At 47.4% G+C, this 22,828-nt stretch overlaps 1 protein-coding gene across 1 annotated transcript in view; it reads right to left on the bottom strand.

The window, feature by feature from the left end:
• PXDN (peroxidasin) overlaps window positions 1-17,557 on the bottom strand; it is an 85,326-nt gene extending 67,769 nt beyond the window's left edge. The window contains exon 1 of the mRNA XM_056126911.1: window positions 17,235-17,557. Within this exon, the coding sequence (XP_055982886.1) occupies window positions 17,235-17,416 (182 nt within the window). The 5' untranslated portion in view covers window positions 17,417-17,557. The remainder of the gene's footprint in view (window positions 1-17,234) is intronic.
• Window positions 17,558-22,828: the final 5,271 nt, after the last annotated feature.

The raw sequence follows: 22,828 nt of genomic DNA, 5'->3' as shown, positions 1-22,828 counted from the left end.
GAGCCTGGCAAGCTCCCCATGACGTATTTGATATGCCAAACACAGTAACAACAAAGTCTCCAATGGACACGTTACTGGGCCCGCTCGAGCAAATCGACGAAAAACGGGAGGGCCTTTATTTTTATTTATTTATTTATTTATTTATTTATTTATTATTTACTGATCTTCTATACTAATCTGTTCCTTTAACTCACTCTGCTAACTCATCCCACTGACCCACTGCACTAATTATACTTCTACATTAACCTACTACACTGATCCACAGCACTAGCCTACTATGGAACCTATGTTAACTTAATACCACCAGTGTCTGGAGGAAAAAAAGAAAGTTTCTTTTGTGTTATTTAATTTGAGGGCTGCCAGAGGAAAGAACTAATAGAGTTCCCACTCTCCCAAGGAAGGGTGGGTTCAAGGTATACATGGTTGATTGTTTTTTTTTAAGTGAAACAAAATTAGCTTTTATTGAAAGAAATTTAAAGATATGAAAAGAGAGAGAGAGAGAGCGAGGCATTCAAGAGCAGGAAAAGGGCTTCTCAAGAGCGGGAAAAAGGGACCCAATTTATGTGCAGTGAGACAGCCCAAGTTATTCTCAGTAAATACTTATTTTTTCTATTAATTACAAAAATGTATTACAGTAAATCAACTGTTTAAAATAACAAAGCTTTTAATCTTTGATGGGCATGTCATAATTCCATACATCCTAGCTAAATTGAAAAAGACACACCTAGAGATCGTTATCTCTGAGATAGGAACTATGCTAGATGTGATAGAAGTGCCAGTTCGAGCGCAGCAACCATCAGATCTGGGGTTACTGTTTAGACCTGCTCATGGAGGCCACTGTGCCCTGGTGGCATTGAGGTAGTAGCCACAGAGCACCATGGATCTACAGCTGAGTTGAGGGTTCAGGACCTTTTACAGTCTCAAAGAGGGTTTTCTGTTTCTGTTTAACTCAAAAACCCCTACAAAGTCACTTCTCCTGTGCCTAATTTTATTCTATACTTGTCACACTAATCTAAACTAACCTACTCCACTAAACCTTGCAGTCACCCACACCAACCACCCACTGCTTTGCTGCAGTAATCCACACTCACCCCATCGCACTGATCTCTCCAAACTTCACAGGGGCATTATCTCAGCTGCCTGTCCAAATAGACCCAGTGAAGCTGCTATTGGTATCTTGTCCTGCCCTATGCAGGACCAGCTCTGAAGGTCACACAGCAGACAGCTAGGCCACGGCCTGAGACCTGAAGCCAGAGGAAGGAGCTAAGACCAAAAGGGCAGCCACAGGCTTAGGGATGTGGTAGTGAGGGCTGGCAGGCAGCTCACCACTTCCCTTCAAGCCACATAACAGAAGCATCCAGGATGGCAGCTGCCTCATATTCATCCCCTCAAGATCCTGGAGAGAGCAGCCCAAGGAGCAGAGAAAGCACAAGGGGTAGGTAGAGCTGAGCTCGCCCAAAAAGGAGGAGTGGGCAGGGGCCTCAGGCCAGGGAAGGAGTGCTCTTTGGCCCCTGTGGGGTCAGGACCTCACTTGAGAAGCCCCAAGTCGGGCCTTTCCAGGTGGGCTCTGTACCAATGGAGTACTATTCTGTGACCCACACTGATCAAGCATCCTTATCAAAAAGCACAGGTCCTGCCTCTCATTCACACCACTGACCTGCCCCCACCAAAAAACCCGGCATCAGGAGGAATCCGACAAAACACACAGGCGGGAGGAAGTGAGCAAGTCAGCGAGTTCTGTGCCGCGTTCCAGGCAGGGTTTGCTGGCCGCCTGCTCCCAGCACCCAGGCAGCTTACGAACACTGTTCACCTGGCCGGGTCTCACCTTGACGTGGGGTTCAGTGAAGGAGTCACATAGAAAATGGCCACAAGGGAGTGAGCAGGAGAGAAACCCACCCACCTGATCTGGGCCCGGAAGAATGAGGGCAGCAGATATAAAACAGGAAGCGAGGTACGGGTGAGATGCCTGGCAGGGGGTTCGAGGACCACCCTGTAGGAGAGAATTCAGTCACACAACAAGGAGCAAACAGGTGACCAGAAAAGAAAAAGGATTGTTTTTGTTTTTGTTTTCCCTGAAGGATTATAACTGGTGGGGTGATCAGTAATTTTCTTTCATTTAATGCACTTAACATTTTCTCAGGGCTGGTGGTGCAGTCCTGTATTTGCTTTACATATATGACTCTAGATTCACCCGAGCCCTAAGAAAAAAGTGCTAATAAGAGAAATGATTTATTTTTATTTTAGTGAAAAAATAACCTAAGATTTTTTCCCTCTATCAATATTTAGCAATAACAATCAGGTGTCTTTTGAGATTATATTGGAATAAAACTTCATTCAACAGTTTGAAGTCCTAAACAGGAAGAGATGCCCTGGACACGGGTTCATCCGAGTCACTCTACTGTCCACATCCCACCCCGAAGTATAGCTTGCTGTCATGTCAGCTCACTCTGCGTCCAGGACACCGGCAGCATTGGGACCTTTCCTTTCTTCCTAGGTCCTAGTTCAAGTTCCCCAAAGACAGTCTAAAAGAAGCTGACTGTCTTTGTCTTTTTTAGGCACCCATTTCTCTCAACCCACAGACACTTCATCCAACTGACGGGATCTTCCAGACACACAATTCACAAGAGGAAGGAAGAAGACAGAGGAGGAAGAAAGGTTTGCAAGTTCAAATCTGCAGGATGGGCCAGGAGATTGGAGACCCAGGGAAGGGTCACTGAGTGCCCAGGACATCCTCAAAAGTGACCTCAGGATTCAGATCTCAGTCCTTCTTCTGACTGGATAAATCCCACCCTTGTTATGGAGCATAATCTGCTTTTTAGAAAGGCTCCCCATTTAAAGGTAATTTCCTTCCAATTACATACCTCCCTAGAAACTTCTAGAAGAATATTTGTGTAACTATCTGGGTACTGTGGGCCAGCCAAGTGGACACATGAAATGAAGCATCACATAGGCTCACACATACCCGTGTAGCCTAGTTGTCACAGTGACCGAACAGGTTAATTTAAATATTTCCTGCTGAAACAGGGCAAGCTCTTTGAGTTCACTGAAATAAATGGATAAATTATGTTTTCACACTGGGCATGCATCCAACAATGCATTTAGTCTTGGAGGAGCCTTTTTCTGATTCTTGGGAGGATTCCCTGACTTCTGTGTTTAGCCACCTTTTTCAAAGTGTTTCTGCACAAGAACCCAGCAGAAAAGACATGAGTGATTTAAGTTTCCACTGTGTCCAAGGAGCCTACCTAGCAAGTGTCAGGTGCTGGAGAGAATCCAGGGAGACAGAAAGCAATGCCCCGAGGCACAAATCAAGTCCAACAAGTCACTGCTACCAGTCTCAACCAAAACAGATCGATTTTTGCTTGTGATTTTCCTAAAGGTCTTAAATCAGGTTCACTGAGCTTTAATTATGTCCACAGAGGAAAAGAATCATAAATTAGAATCAATCAATTCATAGTCAATAATCATTCAACGTGCCCTAGAGGTTTCTGAGTGGATCCATCCCTGAGTTTCCTGCACATGCAGAATTTAGGAACAACACAAGAAATACAAACATGCTTGTTGCTCTGTGAGAATATATTTTCAGAGAGTTGAATGAAATGAAAGTTGCATCAAATAAAAAAAAAATATGAAAGGGTTAAAAAAAAGCACAGGAAGGGAAAGGAGATTATCATTCCAAAAGAGCATACCATGGCTGGAATGGGAATTTGAGAACAGTTTCAAGAAAGGCTTCTGAAAAATATGACCGAAAAGGGAAGAATGTGAAGGGAATCAAAATAAACCACAGCCCAGGCTGTTTTTCCTAAAAGCTTTTCATGTGGACTCACACCCTTCCTAAGTGCAGTCTCACCTGACGTACCCCAGGCTTCTTTTCTTTGTACAGAGTTCTCTGAGTCTTGGCGGTGTCAGCTCCTTCTCCAGTAAGAGAATGAGAAGCACACATGCAGACCTGTCTCAGGTAATGAACAATTTGATCTTCAGCACTAGACCCTAGCTCACAGGATCCTTGAGCTGAGAAAGAATGAAAGAAAAGTAGAAGGATGAATTTTAAAGTCAAGGCATTACAAACATTATTAATCAGACACCTGACTCCATAGAAACAACTCTCTCTACAGCTATCTCCTTTTCCACAGCCCTATGGAAAGACTTTGAGTCCTATTTCTAATCTAAAGTGTGGGACGTAGGCAGGATCAGGCAAAACGCATCACTGGAGAAGGCGTACACTGACATTGTCAGAGTGTACCCACAGCCTGCTCCTCCTGGACAGTGAGCATCTCAGCAGCAGAGGCCAAATGTCTTTACATGAGTACTTGATCCTTGAGGAGTCCAGTAACAGGGTGGGGAGGACAGACAGTTCCACAGATGATAAATGAATGAAAATATGATTGGGTGTGTTTGTAGGTATTGGACAATTATGGATGGATGGCTGCATGCATGGACAGACAGGAGAGCAGGTAGGTGGGTAGGTAGGTGAATGGATAAATGGATAGATGGATGGACTGATAAACACCGACCCAGGCACATTACACAACAATAAAACACTCACAAGAAAACAAAAGTGTTCATGATCAATATTTAGCCTCCTGTTGTCATGCCAACAAAAATATTCCACTGTCTCAGTCAGTAACAATGTGTCCATTCTAATTATTTTTAAAAACTAAAGTGCTGCTCCTTTGGCAATAGATTTTTAAGAAATATTGTTTCACTCCAGGAAGCAACAGGTCTAATCTAGTTTCTCCTTCCGTAGAGGAAGTTGTGACAAGAAAGAGGAGCATAAATGCAATGAAAACTGCAGAAAAGAACAGCCCTTGTTCCAGGAATGAAGCGCACATTCACCCACATTTTGTGGACGAGGTCATGTTTCTTTTCACAACATTTCTGAAGAATGAACTCTCCTGCTTTGAGAGCTGCCCTTGGGGACTGGAGCGATAACACAGTGGGTAGGGCATTTGCCTTGCACGCGACCGACTCAAGTTCGATTCCCATATGGGTCCCTCGAGCACCACCAGGGATAATTCCTGAGTGCATGAGCCAGAAGTAACCCCTGTGCATCGCCAGGCGTGACCCAAAAAAGAAGAGAGAGAGAGAAGAGAGAGAGAGAGAGAGAGAGAGAGAGAGAGAGAGAGAGAGAGAGAGAGAGAGAGAGAGAGAGCTGTCCTCATTTTTACAGTTTTCCTCCAGAGAACATAGATTTAGACCTGATCATGGCCCTGGGAAAATCCTTCCCATTTCTGCCCAGGTCAACTTAATTTATAACCCTCCACAAATTCTCACTGTGGAGGTCAGATGCCACACCTATGAAGTTTAGTATATCCTTATATGTATTCACAAGTCCACCATCAGCCCTCATGGTGTTTTCGTGGTGGATCATCGATAAACTCAGAGAAGAAAAGGGTCTGGATCATCAGGTATACACACAGGACCGGTGTGTTTTACCCTCCTGCTCCAGATCTTATACTGCAAACCAAGTAACTTTTTGCCATCTCTTGCTACTTTTTTAAAATCTATGCTTTTTGGCGATGACTTTTGCCTTAAATGGTCGCCAAACATAGTGGTCAAGTACTAGAATCCCTAAGGCAAGAAAGTCATAAAGTGAATCCTAGAAAACACAGGAGTATTCCAGAAGCTTCCTCCAGATCTAAATCATATGGTTTGGGCTTTGAGTTCGAAGTTGCTGAACTAAACTATACATCAAAGAAGGTGCCTATATGGTCGATGCAAATGTGACTGGAAGCTCAAGGGGATATAACCCTCTATTTACCCCAGGACAACAGTTCAGTGTTTGATCTATTTTTGCAAAGATGTTATGGATCCTAAAGGAGCTAGAAAGATGAGGATCTACTGTGAGCATCACCTCCAGTATCAGAAGGTAGGCCCTGAATTGGATAATCTTGCAACCTCCCCAGCTAGGTGCTCAAGCAGTGATTTGTTCTCTGGGCACACTGAACTCAAACTATTTGAAAAGAATACAAGTGGTAATAAGCAAAACGCAGATACTACACAAGAATGTAGTGGTGATCTGATATCTGGGTATGAGAGAGGTACCCGATGGACTCTGCTCCTTGGGGAAGTCATTGCTCTTTCTCAGTGAGAAGTGCACACAATATGCCAACCAGAGTCTTTGGTGCAGACCACAGCTTAGCAAAAGCTTTAGCTGTCCCCTAAAGTCATGGAGACAAATAATCAGAAATATCACCAAAAGTTTCATTGGGGACAGAATGTTTCTAGAAGCAAGAAAATAATAATTAAAAAAATTACCCTGGAGAAGAATTTGACAATTTCAAACAATATTATGTATGTTCTTGTTAACAAAGATGGTGAATACAAAAAGGGGTTGTGTATAAATTTTCTTTAGTGTGAATATATCAAAAAAAAATTTATTTTTGTGAAGTAAAACAGATTTCATTTAGAGGTGTTTTGAAAGGGAGAAGAGAAAGTGGGATAGAGTAGAGAGTAATGTGCTTAAGAGAGAACCCAGGCTTCTCCAAGGGTGGAGAGAGCCCCTACACACACCCCGACATTAGACAAGAAAGCATAAAAGTACACAACTCAAGAGTGGAGATGCAGTCAATACATGTGCTCGGGTGCCACATGTGCTCGACCACTTGGGCGCAAGCAGCACATGGGATCAGGCAATATATGTGCTAAAATTGTCTGTAAATGTTAGATGTTAATGTGAAAAAATATCTAAACCTTAAGAATAAATAAAACCTGGGGCTAGAGCAGTAACACAGCTGGTAGGGCATTTGTCTTGCACACGGCCGACCCAGGTTCAATTCCCAGCATCCCATATGGTCCCCCAAGCACTGGCCAGGAGTAATTCCTGAGTGCAGAGCCAGGAGTAACCCTTGTGCATCCCCCCGGTGTGACCCAAAAACCAAAAAAAAAAAGTAGAACCCATGATGGCATAGACTCTTCATAATTGCAAATGCATAGCCACAGTGCGTATCACTAAACTTAAAAGTGTGTAATATGTTGGGCCAGAGAGAGAGAATAGGAGTTAAGGCACTTGTACTACACATGGCCAAGCCTGGTTTGATCTCTAGTACCACATATGGTCCTTTGAGCACCCACAGGAGTGACCTCAAAGCAGAGAGGCAACAATAAGCCCTAAGCACTGCTGGGTGTGATGGCCCCACCACAAAAGACAAAATAAGAATGTGCAATATGTACTATGAGCAAATGGACATCAGTCATGACATGACCCAAATTTTAGAGATGGATGAATGGCTAGACATATTGATGAACATGCAGACATTTTGACATTCATATTCTATGTACATATGCACACACAAAAACGTCTGTGCTGGGTGTGGCTGAGAGACAAGTCTACCATATTAAGTTTCCTCCAGTGGTAGGCATATGAGTAATTTGTTTTGTTCTCCTTTTCTGTATTTTCACATTCTTCTATCATTAACATGTACAACATGCATAAAATATTTTTAATATTGTACAAGAAAAATAAACAAGATGGTGAAATGAAGTGGGTAAGAGGGCAGGTTTCATAACCCCTGAGCTACAGCTCATGGACAAGAGTCCCTTGCTCTGTGGCCTGCAGGAAAGTCTGATCTCACACAGCTGTGCACCTACCCAAGCCCTCACCCTTGAGGGTAGGCACAGGGAAACACTGAGCAGAGCCAAGACCAATGGAGGGCAGAGGAGTGAATTTCCGAAGACTTTACAAATGTATACACTATTAGAATTACAGGAAGTAAACAGGAAGGCTGGTGGCCAGTGGCAACCCACAGGAGCAGCACGCTCCTGGTCCGGACTCCTGCTGGGCAAGCAGGCGGTCAGAGAGGCAGGATTTCCATGCCTAGAAAGAACACAGGGAGGGAGGCTGAAGCCAAGATGCCAAGCTGAGGACTCAGAATTGCTCCCAGTTTTTCTCCTTCCAGTCTTTATCCATCACCCCAACACAAGAACTAGTTAAAAACGCAAGAGCTGAAGAGATTACAGGGGCTTGCTTTGCCTGTACTGTATGGTCCTCTGAGCACCACCAGGAATTATCACCAAGCACAGAGCGAGCAATAGTTCCTGAGCACTGATGGATATGGTCTAAATATTTCCCCCACCAAAACAACCAAATAAACAAACAAACAAAACCCATAAATGGTAATGCAGGAAAAAAATGCAAGTGTCTTTCTGGTCATGTGAAGAGTTGCACCCTGCAGAACAGGGCTTCTGAAAGTTTTCCACTTGTGACCCCTTTTTACCCAAGAGAGGGAGCATGAGCAAGCATTGCCTGACACATCCTTCAATTCATTATGCACTTGAGTTTGAATTGATTCTTGGTTGTGGCGCTTACAGAAACTTTGCCTGGCTGCCAAAGTTTCCATGACTCTCACTCTCAGTTACAAGCTAAGAATCTGGGCTGCCAGGAAGGGCAGTGGAGAAGGAGAGCAGACAAAGGAAGTCTGAAGAGCCAATACCACAACCAGGCTCAAGTGAAGTCCCACAGATGGGTAAGATGCTTAAGATTCACCCCCTGCCCCCATGTACCCAATCACCAAGGTGGCATTCCCACAGCACCATGTTTGGGACAAGACAGAAGCTACACTGTCTTAGCAGCAGTCAGTGTCTTACACGTGCAGTGTGGTGCCCCCAGCCTTCCTAGGGACATCTCCAGATTTCTTGTCCCTGTCAGAATGGAGGGACAAGGGCTGTGGTGACAGACCAACCTGGTAGAAAATAGAGAACTAGAGGAAAAGGCAGGACCCTCTGTGTTCTGAGAGAGCAGTTCCCCTGCAAATTGGGCACACCCCACATTGCACCCCCAGCCCTGCTGTCAACGCCTCTGAAGACCATGGTCTGCTGATCATGCTTGAGAGAAATCTCAGTGTAGGCACATCTGGATTCTGGACTAGTGAGGCAGTGACTCAGAGTGTATTGATCTATCAGATTTATGAATTTTTTTTATCTTTTAGGGATGTGGGGGGTTGTTTGGGGCTACCAGCACCAGAGTTCAGGGCTTCCTCCTGACTCTGTGCTCAGAGATCGCTTCTAGCAGTGTTTGGGGGAGGTTATGCTGTGGTGCCAGGAATGGAACCAAGGCCAGTCACATGCAATGCAAGCTCCTAAACCCTTGCATTATCTCTCTGGTCAAAAGACTCTTTATTATAGCAGCTCACATTAAATTATCCTAACAACAGTCTAAAGACAAGAGAAACATGGTGAGGCTGAAAAGACTAATTTTTTTTTCAGTTTGAGTATGTGAACTCAAATCAAAATTATCTGGCTAATAATTCGAATGGTTTCTTAGTTCTTTACCTTGTTGAGAAAAAAAATTAAACTTTTTGAAAACTTGACTCAAGGAGTCAATGCTTTGGTTCTTAAACAATATTAAATATTAATCTAAAAAGACTATGTATCCATTTTCACTCTCCTGAAATCAGCAAAAAGATGCCCAGATATAAAAATCATAAAAGAACTGACTTCTAGCTTGCTCAGGAGACCATAAGGAATGCTGCAGATAAAACCCGAGTTGGCTGCATGCAGGGCAAACATATCACTCTGACCCCCAAGGGGTACATGCTTTGCATGCTGGAGCCCAAGACACAATACCCAGTACCAATCTGTCCCCTAAGTACCCACACGAGTGACCTCCAAGTACTGAACTGGCACTTGCCCAAGTACCATGGGTGTGACTCCCCAAACCAAAACAAAACAGAAAACTATTTTCAAGATACCATTCATCAGTCAACAGGAGATGATGCCTGAGAGGCATCATCAAAAGTGAAAGTCAACAGCACTGTCACTGGTCACTGCCAAAGAGAGAAGGTGATTGATACTGTGGGCCTGGAGAGACTGGCTTGGCTACGGGACTAGAGAAAGAAATCCAAACCTGCAGAACATGCGGCGTTTATCACAAAACAATGGGGGAGCAAACCAGGAAGGAAAATCCAAAGTGGGAGAAAAGAAATAGGAGAGGTCTAAGCAGAAAGCAACAGAAAAATGAATGAGGGAGAAAAAAAATAAATGCAGAGAAATGAATGAAAGAGAAAAAAATAAAGAATCAAAGCAGAAAAATGATTGAGAAAAAAAATCAATGAATCAAACGTTGATGGTTGCAAAGATAAAATGTCCTGCCTAATTCAATCAGCCTAATCAATGGCTGAAAAAATAGTGATACTCCTACATAAAAAACAAACAAAAAATAAATAAAATGTCCCCTCTATGAGGGAACACACAGTTTTAGTATCAGCAACAAAATAAACGACATCATGGCAGATCCCAGATTATAAGGCAGGTGCTGAGGAACATATCCAATAACTACTTAAACATGGACGAGCTCCTAAGAAGACAGTCTACCAGAGCTCATTCAGGAAGAAAGTCACCTGGATAGCCCTTATTTATTGAAGAAATTTAAACTGCAGTTCAAAATCTTCCTACAAAGACCATCCTACGCTCGGGTAGCCTCATCAGGAAATTCTACTAAACACTGAAAGGAGAATTATAGTCATCTCCACCCACAGTCTCCCCAAGCACTGAAACCAGTGGAGCGCTCAGCTCATTCCTTGAAGCAAGATTTACCCAATATTCCAAAACAAAGACACTCCAGGAAAGAGAAACAAAGAGCTGGCACCCCTCCAGACACAAACACAGCAATGTGACAGGAGGGAGGGGCATCAGGGAAGAAGTATGGCCAAGGATGAAAGGGAGGGAACATTTGGAAGGGTGGGGGAGGACTTGTTCCATACCTTGAATTTGACAGCTGCACAGGAGTAGATATTTGTCAACCTAGCGAGAATTTATGCGTGAAATATGTGCAAAGGGTTTAACATTTAATTTTTTTTTCAATAAGGCAATTTTTTGGTAAGTGAAAATTCATCTAGATAACATCCAAATAAGGAAATAGTCTTTAGTTAAATTTCTACTTCCAGGTGACTATAGAACAAAAGAGATGAGCCCATCAGTGACTCCCAATCTTTGAGCTCCTTTGGGTGGACAATGAACAATGAATGACTCAGCATCTTGCTCACAGAGACAGTTCCCTGCTCTGGGTCCTCAGAGGGGCTGGGCACAGCCCCCACCCCCATCTAACACAGCGATCAGATCTAAAGCAAATCATCAGGACATACATGGCAGTAAATACTAAGAGTAAAAGATAAGGAGTATCTGGGGCAGACAGAGGCTGGGTCATCGCTCTCTAGACAAGATTTGCCAGAGACAACATTTGAGGCCAGTGTCTTTCGTATCTCTACCTCATAGACTTCTTAGAATTAAGGGGAATGAAGCAATGGGTCCTAGAAGTGAAGGAATTGATTGACAAGTTAATAAGGGTAACCAACCTTATATTCATGCTGGGAAAAAGAACTAAGAACCAGCATATGAAGCAGCTGCTAAATTCTTACTAAATTCTTCTTGCCAGTTTCAAGTTAGTCTTATGAACAATCATTTGATCTAAGGGATTGATTCCTGATGTTTGGGTATTTGAGGTATCTGAAGAGAAACCAAATGATTTCAGAGGAAAATAGTATGATCTCTGTTTTTTGTAATTAACTCAGAGTACAGAGGCTAAGTCACTTATACATGGTCAACTCTTAGTTCAATCCCCAGTACTCTGTATGATACCCCAAGCATAGACAGGCATGATCCCTAAGCACAGAGCTAGGGATAAGCCCTGAGTATCATCAGATGTGGACCAATAACAAAGCAACAAAAAAATTAACTTCACTATGAAGAAAATTTACTGGGATAACCAATTTAGAAAGATGTCAAGCTATCTGTGATTTTAAAGACCAATAAGGCATTAGCAGTGACAGATATGTCACCCACTGACATCTCTATGTTAGTTTTTCTCCTAACACTGGATTAGATCCCCAGCACCGTGCTTAAGAAACCATGGAGTTTCCTCCATGCACCTCCAGGAGTCACTTCTGAGCACTGCCAGCAACTACCCATGCTCCACTTCCCCGGCACCCTCACTCCCCATAAAAAAAAAAACCGAGGAGTCAGTATGCTTCCTTCACCTCTACTGACCTCTTTAAATATCTGACCCAAAGGCAAGGAAGGATTCCCCTTCCTGAGAGCTAAGGGGATCCTCATTGCTCAGTTAGGAGTGAGGGGGCACCCAGTGAACCACAATAGCAGGAGAAGGGAGGACCATCAAGGGAAGGAGAATCCTTCCAGCAACTCTGCTGCCTACCTATTCTGAACCCAACTCACACAGTTGAAACTCTCCCCAAGGCCACTTGGAACAACTGATAGCTCTGCAAAGTGCAGCTGGTGGGAAAACTATTCTCCAGAGTTCTATCTGGGGAGTTCTACTGGAGGATGGTGGGGGTGGGGGAAAGTAGAGACTCGGGTTTGTCTCTAGGGGATCAAGAGAAGCAAGATGGGAAGACTCTGTTCTCCAGGAGCCCGAGTGCCCAAAGGAGCCTGTGGGGGACCACCAGTAATGGGGGGGAGGGGCTCACCCAGGAAGCAATGACACTGAGCTCCTCTATGCAGCAAGACATAGGTCAGATGATAGGGTCTCCTCTGCACAGGCCAACAGAAGAGCACAGAGCTCACAACACACCCCACTTGCCCACTTGCACCCTATGCTCATTCTCACTGCTTCCCTGGGAGGGTCTTTCTCTCTAGCACCCTGAAAAAAAGGATTTTCCATAAGCAAGAAACAGAACCAAACCCAATGAGTCCAAAACTCATGGTAGGTGCTTAGGAAATTGAGAAAGGGAGAGAGCTGGCTGTCAGGCCCACTGGGTCCCCAGAGGAGGAGCCCCAAGAAAAGGACACTTTCCCTGACCCTGTGTATCCTGGGGTGTGTCTCTGGATCTCTGCTGGATCTCGGCCCTGCCCAGATCACTCTGGTCCACACTAGAGGCCTCCCCTGGCACCAGGTTTCCTGTCCCAGGGACAGCAGGCGGGGATAAGGAAAGCACAGTTTGGCAGAGCTCTGTAGCTCTAGGATGCCTGGATGGGTGGAGCTGGGAATTGAAGAGCTGATTTCCCAGGCCTCATGGTGAGACCATGAGGAAATCAGGGAAATAAAGAGGTTCAGGGAGGCAAAGGTCTGCAAGCTCACAGCTAGAGCCCCAGGACAGGATTTCTGATAAGCATGTTTGCTTTTGTTGTGATGGTGGTGTTTCTGGGGATCAAATCCAGGTACTCACACATGCAAGGCATGTGCTTTACCAGGTAGAGACATGCATGGCCTTGCTGAGTCTGTTTATTTAATTCATTTTATTTGTTTGGGGTGGGTCACAGTCACTGTACTCAGGGCTTATTCCTTGTTCCATGCTTGTGATCATTCCTGACAGGCTCCTGGGACCATATGTGCTGGGGACCAAACTCAAGTCAGTCAAATGCAAGAAAAGCGCCCTACCCACTTCGCAAGACCTCAACTAGCACCTGGGGACAGAGAACCTTTCTTGTTCTACCACATCACTATTTTACAAGATTGAGAGACAAAACCCTTGTTAAAAGGCAAAGGCAGGGGATCAGGGAATTAGGAAGGGAGCAGAGGAAGAATGTCAAGCTTCATCTTCTAATACTAGAGTTTAATTATGGTGGCAAACATGCACTGCAGTGCTGAGGAGCATGCTACCTTAAAATATAAACAAGTATTTCTGCAAAGTCTTCTGAGTTACACCCAAGGATGAGTGGGCTTCTAGAAAGCTATGGAGCACAGGCCACCAAGCAGAGCCCGAGGACTCTAATTCACTGGATGGCCAGTGATGGTGATTCAAGGCACCATTTGAGACTCTCAAGTGGGCAGGACACAAGGGTCAAAGTCACAAGGCAGTCTCAGACCTGGACTTTCTAAACTGGAAATTGAGGAGGATCCCCAAGGAAAGGATCCCCAAGGATGACCCTGTATATCCTGGGGTGTATCTCTGGGTCTCTTTGCCTTTTCCTCCCTATACTTCCTTATTTCCCTGGTTTCCTTGTGGCCTCACCTTGAGGCCTGGGGAATCAGCTCTTCAATTTCCAGCTCCACCCGTCCAGGCATCCCAGAGCTGCAGAGCTCTGAGTCACAAGGCAGTCTGAGACCAGGATTTTCTAAACTGAAATCAGTTTTACATTAAGGCTGCCTAGAACATTCTACTAAAATGTGATGTGATGTGGGGGCCATAGCACAGCAGGCAAGGCACTTGCCTTGTACACATCCAGCCTGGGTTCAATCCTGGCACCCCATATGGTCCTCCAAACCTGGCAGAAATGATTCCTGAGCACTGAGCTGGGACTCAGCCCTTAGCACCACCAGTTGTGGCCCAAAACAAATAAATAAATAAAATTTGGTGAGGGTGGAGGAGTGATGAGGGTCACACTTGATACTCAGGGTCACTCCTATCAGTGCTGGGGGACCATGTGATGCCAGGGATCTAACTGAAGTCAGCTGCATGCAAGGCAAGTGACTGAACCCCTGAATCTCCAGCTTGCAACACGTGATATTTCTAGGTGATCGCAATTCAATCTTAAGGAGGGGTGTTGGGGGAAGGGGAAGGAGAGAGGAGGTTTGAAAGCAAACTCTGACCAGGCGGTTGCATGGCTCAACTAACACTGAGGTGAGGTTCCTTATCCTATATCTTTTCTGTCTCCAAGTTCTACCAAATAGACATATGTAGGGGTGCTCAGGGATCACTACTTACAGTGCTCTTGTGGTTACAAGTGGCCTGGATCCAATCAGGATCAGCTGTGTAAGAGGCAAGACCCCCCTAACCCACACACTTGTTGTGCTTAGGGCTTGCACCTAACTCTGTGCTTGGTGAAGGGGAGCTAGGGACCATATGGAGTGCTGGGGATTGAACCCAGGTGGGACACATGCAAGTCTCACAACCCACTATACAGCCTCACATACAGATGTTTCTAAATAAAAAAAAGAGTATTTTTTTAGGTAGTCCAGGGTTTAAGGTGCTTGCCTTGCACGCTGCCAACCTGGGTTTGAGTCCACAGCACTGTGTATAGTCTCCCGGCACCTCCGTTGGGTGCACGCCTGAGCACAGAGCCAAAGAGTCCCTACAGGTTGCAAACTCAAGTCAGTCACATGCAAGGAAAGCGCCCTACCCACTGTCGCAAGACCTCAACCAGCACCTGGGGACAGAGAACCTTGTTTGTTCAACCATATCACTATGCTGTCCCCTCCCTCCTAAGGTAACATCAAAAGAGAGAGAGAGAGAGAGAGAGAGAGAGAGAGAGAGAGAGAGAGAGAAGAGCAGAGACCTGGGAAGTCAACTAAACCTGAAACTTTCTGAGTTTGTAGAGAGACTCCCTTTAACCAAGTCATGGCATCAAAAACCCTGGCCCCCTGAGGCCACTGGAGCGCTAGCGCACAGCTTCCCTCTTCCCTTGCACAACCCCCTGTGGACAGAAACTTTGGTGTTTCTCCTCCAAAACCGTTCCCATAGCTGCTGCGTCTCCGCAGAGCCCTGTGTCCCCACGTGTGGGGGAGATGTGGCCCCTGAGAAATGTTCCGCAGAGAGAACCTATCCCACCAGATCTCAGTCTACACACCCGGAGCATCTCTGTCAGGTACTGCCCATGGGTCCTCACACCAACATCTGCTAGTACTGCCCAGGAATGTGGCAGCAACAGCAGGAGAACCTAAAACACCCTGGAAGCTTGTCTTTCAAAACATTCCTGGAAGTTCCCGCAGCAGTGAAAGTTTAAGGAGGAAAGTCTGCAACCAGTGATGCCTCCTGAGAGTCTTGCCAGGGGTTGCTTTCGAGCGGCCTCCCATCCTGCCTGTTTTCTGCGCAAGATCTCACCCAGCAGCGTGGGACAGAGAATCTTTTATGTTCCACCACGTCGCTATTTTACAAGATTGGGAGACAAAGCCCTTGAACGAGTTGAGATACCCGCCAGATGTGGGGATGGGGGCAAGGCTTCAGATTCTCAAGTTTTTTCCCACTGACTCACTAATCAATTATCCGTATCCAGAAAACCCTTCCTCTCTGGCTTTCGGAAAGACCCGAGAGGGGGCCGCTCTGGGAGCCTCTGCTTCTTCCTCCCAGAGGGAGTCCCGCACCTCCTGCGCCCAGGAGGAAGCGAGGAAGCGCCGGCGAACTCCTTGACCGCTTGCAGCCCTGGTCTGCCAGGGAGTTTGGTTTTCAACGGAAGAACCCTGGCCGCTCACTTCCTGAATCGTTCCCTCAAAACTTTACAATTTTTGCAGTCTCTTCGGCGGCCCAGAAAAGTGAAAACTATTCTTGGCATTCAGAAGGGCAGCTGGAGGACGTTGAATTAGGGCCGGCGCCTCCAGTGCACGCCGGCGGCCCAGATTCTGAACAATTTCTAAATCAAAGTTGCACCGCAACAGTGAGCTGGAGGAAGGGGCATTCGCCACCAGGGCTTGGGGACCAGGAGGGGCCGAGAGCGCGATACTTTGTAGCAACTTGGGATGCAGCAAGTCTGGCTCCCAGGCCCCCGGCGCGTTGGGGCTGGCGATGTGGGGCGCGCCCCGGCGCCGCTCCGCCTCGGCTCCCGCCCGATCCGGGATGCCCGAGCTGCAGCTCAAAGTCGGAAACCCACATCCCATGCCCCACCAGTCCCGGCGCGGGGAAAGCCCTCCAACCGTGCGCCCGCGGACTGGCAACTCCGCGCGAGAGACGGCGGCAGAGAAGCGGGTGGGGAGTTGGGGGTGGGTGGGCGCTGGGGCGGGTCACCAAGGGTCCCGCGAGCGAAGCCCTGGGAGCCGGGACACTGGAGTATAGAACTCGAGGAGGAGGAGAAACAGGAGCGAGGGTTGAAGGAAGAGGACGATGGGGAAGAAAGGCGGGGAGAGGGGAAAGGAGGGGGAAGAGGGGGTAGGACTGGGCGGGGAGCGGGATGCGGAGAACCGGCCCGGCAGAGGAGGGGGTGCCCCGCGCCGGGACAGGAGAGCGGGCAAAGAGGCTGGGGGGAGGAGAAAGGGGAAGGGGAAGGGAGCGAACTGGAGGGCGACCCGGCTGAGATTTGGGGGGGAAGCCGGCCAGAGGATCGCGGGGTTTCCCCTGGCTCCTCCTCAAACTTCCCGGTCCGGCCGGGCACTCCGGGCTCCGAACAAAGGCGGCTTCGGAGGCCGCGCGCCCAGCGCTCAGTCCCGACCTCCGCGCCCCTCCTGGCCAGGGCGGACAAAGGCCCGGCCCCGCTCCCCCCGACGTCGGGATTCTCCCCCCTAGTCCTGGCATCCACCGACTTTCTCAGCGTGTCCTCCTGATCTCCCCGCTCCCCAGCCTCCCCGCAGCCCCTGCCACCCCATCCGCAGTGCCCCCTCCAGATCCGTCCCGCACACCCCCGGACCGCGCACTCACAGGATGGAGGTCTGCGGCGCCACGGCCGGCACGGCCTCCAGCAACAGATGCATGCAGCGCACCGTGGTTCGGAAGCATAGGCAGCGGCTCGGACAGCCGGCGCCGGGTTTCGGGGAGACCACGGCCAGCGCCCCCCAGCCACAGCACAGCACGAGAGCCAGCAGGCAGCGGCGCGAGGCCATGGCCGACGGCGCGGACCGACGCGGGGACCACACGCACCGACCGCGCGCCGAGAGCCCGGGGCGACTGAGGCCGGCAGCCCGGCGGCGGCAGCCCACGTCCCAGCTGTGTGCGGGGGGCGGGGGGCGCCAGCTGTGCACATGCGCGCGGCTCCTCCTTCGCCACCCCACCTCCCCCCACCTCCCCCGAGGGCCGGGGCGGGGCGAGCACCTCCAGCCGGGGCGTCGGTTCGGTGGCGCCCAGCTCCCCGCCGCTCTCCCGCCAGCTCGGCTGCAGGCGGGGTTCCTTGGGGCGGGGACGAGGAGGGGGACCCAGGGGGCAACCCCAGCTCGGTATTCAGAACCCGGCTCCTCCGCTCTGCCCCTCTCTTGGGTGAGGTTTCCACACGTGGGCAGCAGGGGGTTATGGTTTTAGAAAACACTTTTACAATGCTCATGGTGTCCCAAGCACAGTTACACTCTCTGTCTCTGTCTCTGTCTGTCTGTCTGTCTCTGTCTCTGTCTTGTCTCTGTCTCTCTCTCTCCCTCTCTCTCCCTCTCTCTCTGTCTCTCTCTGTCTCTCTGTCTCTCTCTGTCTCTCTGTCTCTCTCTGTCTCTCTGTCTCTCTGTCTCTCTGTCTCTCTGTCTCTCTCTGTCTCTCTCTCTCTCTCTCTCTCTCACACACACACACACACACACACACACACACTCAGCGGGGCCCATTTATAGCCCAGGCAGCAGCACCCCTGGCATGACGCCAGAGACTTGGTAATCCCACCCTCAGCCTCCTGTGCCCCAAGGCGCTGTGCAGGGAGCCCTGGCTGCAATGCTGGCTCAGTGCCCTAGAATCCCCTCCTTGGTGGCCTCCCAGAGGAAACCCCTGCTTGCCTTCCCCAAGCAGGACTTGTACGGAGCTCCAGGAGTCAGAATGGAAGCTCAGGATAGGCGTTTCAAGCACCGGTGTTCTGTTTTTTTTTTTCTTTTTTCTCTCCTCTCAGATTGCATCCCTACAGCCCTTACATGCATTTTATATTCTAGAATCCTTGGGATCCTTTGCATTTTATGGAAAAGAAAATCAAGGATAAATTCTTACTCCAAAGCCACAGTCACCAAGTATCAATTTCTAAACTACTCCAGAAGTTCTGCAGCATTTTGTGTATTCGCATTGTATGACCAGGATGAATGTTTTAACTAAGGATACTCTGGAATGGCTCTGATCAGGGGGCAGAGTGCTTCCCAAATGCTCTTTTGGGAAAAACTCTTGTTTCTCACAGTTGCAAGGGATTGATTGGTGTCTGGAAACAGCCTATCCAGGCTCTCCACGCTGCTTCTATGCCTATTACACCTGGACCCACCTTCCTGGTCACCTCAGGACCCCTAATGAGCTACTCAAGGGCCTATAAAGTCAATGGATGCATTCCCCTCAGCCCATGTTCTGGCTCCACTCTCTGATTTCCTAATTTTTTCCAAACATACACATGTTCACCCATCAGTGCCCCTCAAGAATTTCAAGCTTGTCCTTTCAGCAATCCAAGACATTATTCTCTTTTTTGAAATACTGTTGGAGACCGGAAAGATAGCACAAAGGTTAAGGCGCTTAAATTACACAGATGATTTCAATTCCAGGCATCACCAAGGTCCCCTGAGTCCCACTAGGAGTGAACCTTTAGTACACAGCCAGGAGGAAGCCCTGAGCACTGCCAGATGTGGCTCAAAACCAAACATATGTACATATATTTTCTCCTGAACAAATTTAATTCTCCAAACCATGTACCAACCTGTAGTTGTGCAACTGAGCTTGCACACTTCCGGAGTTAACAAATCCGTGAAGCTTGGCTGCTCATCATAGCTGAATCAGTTTCATTCCCCATAACCACAAGCAGGGGGGCCACTTCCCAAACCATTGCACTCCAACATCCTTGAGGAACCTTCCTGAAAACAGCCTCCTGGATCTACCGGTGTCAGTGTCCCTCTGAGTACTGAAGGAAAAGGCCACGTCTTACCAAGCACCCTTAACCTACTGCCCACTTCGGAGGTAGTGGCATTTCTGAATAGCACAAGTGGCTAGCTTCTCTTTTCAGTTCGACAATCATCTGAAATCAGCTGCGAGGGTAGTTTTATGTACCCACTTAGCTAGGCCACCACACCTGGTGATTTTATTAAACACTAATCTAGGTATTTCATTGATGGTACTTTAACATGAGATTGACATTGTCATCTACAACCAGTTGGCTTTAAGTAAACGTTGCCTTCCATCATAATGGAGATAGAATTCTCACCCATCAGTTTAAGACCTGAAACTCAAAACTAACATTTCATAGAAAAGAAAATCCTCATAACTCCTGAGTTCCAGTTTCATGGTCTGTTCTACATATTTCAGATTTGTCAGTCTCTGCAACTGCATGGGCTTCAAGATTTTAATTCCTTAAAATCCAATCTTTTGTGCTTGTAAAATTTCTGTACCTATGACCCGTCCATCCATGTATCCATTCATCATCTGTCCACTCATCCACCCATTCACCCATCCATCTATCATCCACCCATCTTGCATTCATCCATCTATTCATGCATCCAGTTACCCACTCATTCACCCATCCATCAATCCACCCATCCATCAATCCACCCATCCATACATCCATATATACATACAAACTTCCATCCAACCACACACCAATCTAGCCATCCTAGTTTGCTATTTTTCTTGCAGATCCCTCCTAACAACCAGAGAGCACAGAATCTTGGATGAGCTAGGGTAATAGCTTCAGTTGGGGACTGAATTACTAAAAACCTGAGTTACCATACCATTGAGGCAGTACAATGATATGTATAAAATAATTTATATTTCAGTATTTGAGGTCTTATTTAGGTTAAGTTAAAGGTACTTCTCGTAACTTTCCTTTACTATTTTTTTGCTTTTGTTCTCTAGAATCCCTCACACTATCTTTACCTCCCTGAGTGAATTGTTTAAGAGCAAAAATCACTAAGGTTTTTAGTAACTCAGTCCCCAACTGAAGTATTCTTGTTTTCCTTCCTAATCTTACTATCCACCTCAAATCCTGTTATCTATCTAAAGCCAACATACCTTTCAAGTGTGATTGTCCTAATTGACAATCTTGATCTGTTTAGCAGTCCATCTACAGCAGCACAGATTAATGAATGACATGAGCTGTTCTCTTTGCCTCTGCTCCCTTTTCATTGACTTCTGCAGTGATCAGATATGACTGGGGAGACACATCTCTGCCTGATAGGTGGCAGGCAGGGCTGTCCCAAAACCACCTATGTGCAGTTATGGATTAACCCTTTCCAAGCATTTAAATAGCATTAAATAAAGTCACTTTAGTCTACAGCCTCATAAATCAATGTTTATTCTATGTTTACCATCAAATGCCTAGTTTCCAACCTCTACCATACATGAGTAGCCCACCTGCCTTGTTCATCTGGGTACCAATATTTTGTTTTTATTTCATTAAATAACATTTTTGTTTGTTTGTTTTGGAGTCACACCTGGCAATGCTTACTCCTGGCTTTGTGCTCAGGGATCATTCCTGGTCGGGCTCCAGGAGGCGAAACAAGTTCCCTACACTCTATGCTATCTTTCCAGTCCAGTATTTTGTTTTAACAATCTAAGGATTTGTTCAGGTTCATGTATTGCTCCAATATCTTCCACTAAGTAAAAATCTCCCATCTTTCTCCATCTGACTCATTTTTCCAAGTCTAGTATCCTTGAGGTCTATTCTTGTTACTGCAAATGATAGGAGAATTGCTTCAGTATCCCAGAAGCACTGCTCCTAGCCAGGCTGGGCACTCTGCTCCCTTCCCACGTGGCCTACTTCCCAGGTCTCTGGAGTCAGAGTCTAGGCCACGTGGCCGAAGGTCTGAGCCTTGGACTGCAGAGTAGGGGGGAAGCACAGAATCTTGGATGAGAATCACAGTCCTTGATCCTGCACTTAAACACCTCTGTCCCATTGCCACAGGACTTCCTTGTGTCTTGACCACCCTGAGCTTTGGTTCCTCCCCTCCCCTTCCTCCCCTCTTCTTCACCCTCCCCTCCCTGTCTTTGTCGCTTCCTGTCCCAGTCCCTGCTTCCTTTGCTCATATTGACCCAGCGTCTCTCTGCTTCACATCACTCCACTCACACCCAAATTACACCCTTTCATCTACATGGCTCTGCTTTGATGACCTAAACTCATCTATGTCCTTCTATATCACCAGAGCTCAGTTCCTTTCTTTTTAGCTCTTCAAGGCTTCATGATGTTGCAGGCTTATCTATGTCCCCACCAGCTGGAAAACTGGACCTAGAATTAATACAGAAAAAAAAATTAGCCATGGGCTGGGTGAGAACTGGGAGGCAGCCTCATCAATTCTGTGAACCAGGGCACTTCCTTCCTCGGGACCTATTTTCCCATCTGCGAAATGAGGACAGCAGCGCCTGTGCCTCTGTTGTTTAAAGGATTCAGTGAGGAAGTGTGTGAGATGTCTGCGCAAGTAATCTTCAACTCACTTCTTGCAGGGGAAACTTCAAGGGGTCTGAGTGGGCCCTGGAGGCGGTGAAGGCCACGAGGCCATTCTCAGACAGTGAGTCAATCCCTTCCAGAAGCTGGCTGGGCCTGAGGCACCCTTCACTCTCAACTCGTCCCAAGCTTTCTCCAGTGTTTCCAGTGAAGCCATGTCAGGCTCAGTTCCTGCTCTGCCTCCCGGCTCTTAGGCTGTGCAGCTCCAAAAACCCCCACTCAGTCTATCTGGCCTGCACCGAGAAGGACATGATTCCATGAGCTTGTTGCCTGGAGCTGTGGCAACCAATCACCACAGACCAGAGGGACGGCGCAAACCTCAGAAATCTCATGTAAAAGTTCTGTAGGCAGAAGGAGTTTCAGAAGCTGGCTAGGCTCAGAGCAAGGTTCTGTTCTGTCTTCTCTCCCTCTTCGGAGGAAGGAGTCCTTGATCCTGCTCTTAAACACCTCCGTCCCACTGCCACAGGACTTCCTTGTGTCTTGACCACCCTGAGCTTTGGTTCCTCCCCTCCCCTTCCTCCCCTCTTCTTCACCCTCCCCTCCCTGTCTTTGTCCCTTCCTGTCCCAGTCCCTGCTTCCTTTGCTCATATTGACCCACAGCCCGCCTTTTTGGTTTCTTCCATCCCACTCAGCTACATCTACAGCAGTTATCCCCAAATGGGGTCCCATTCTGAGTTCCTGGGGAGCAGTTCTGGAGTAGAGAGACATGTCAGAAGTTTTGCACTGAAATGGGGAGCTGGATGTATGAATGGGCCTGTTTATCTTGAAAGATGCTTTAGGTGAAGTTCACAGGAGCCCGGTGAGTATCCGTTTTAAAGATAAGTGTCCTCAGGGGCTGGAGAACTCATGCATGCCTTATATGCAACCCAGGTTCAATTCCTGACACCACCTATGGTTCCACAAGCACTGCTTGGAGTAATCTCTG

This window comes from Sorex fumeus, unplaced genomic scaffold (assembly GCF_029834395.1).
Source record: "Sorex fumeus unplaced genomic scaffold, SorFum_2.1 ptg000006l, whole genome shotgun sequence".
Taxonomy (NCBI): Eukaryota; Metazoa; Chordata; class Mammalia; order Eulipotyphla; family Soricidae; genus Sorex; species Sorex fumeus.
The sequence above is the reverse complement of the archived record's forward strand: the minus strand, read 5'-3'. Positions and strand labels throughout refer to the sequence as shown.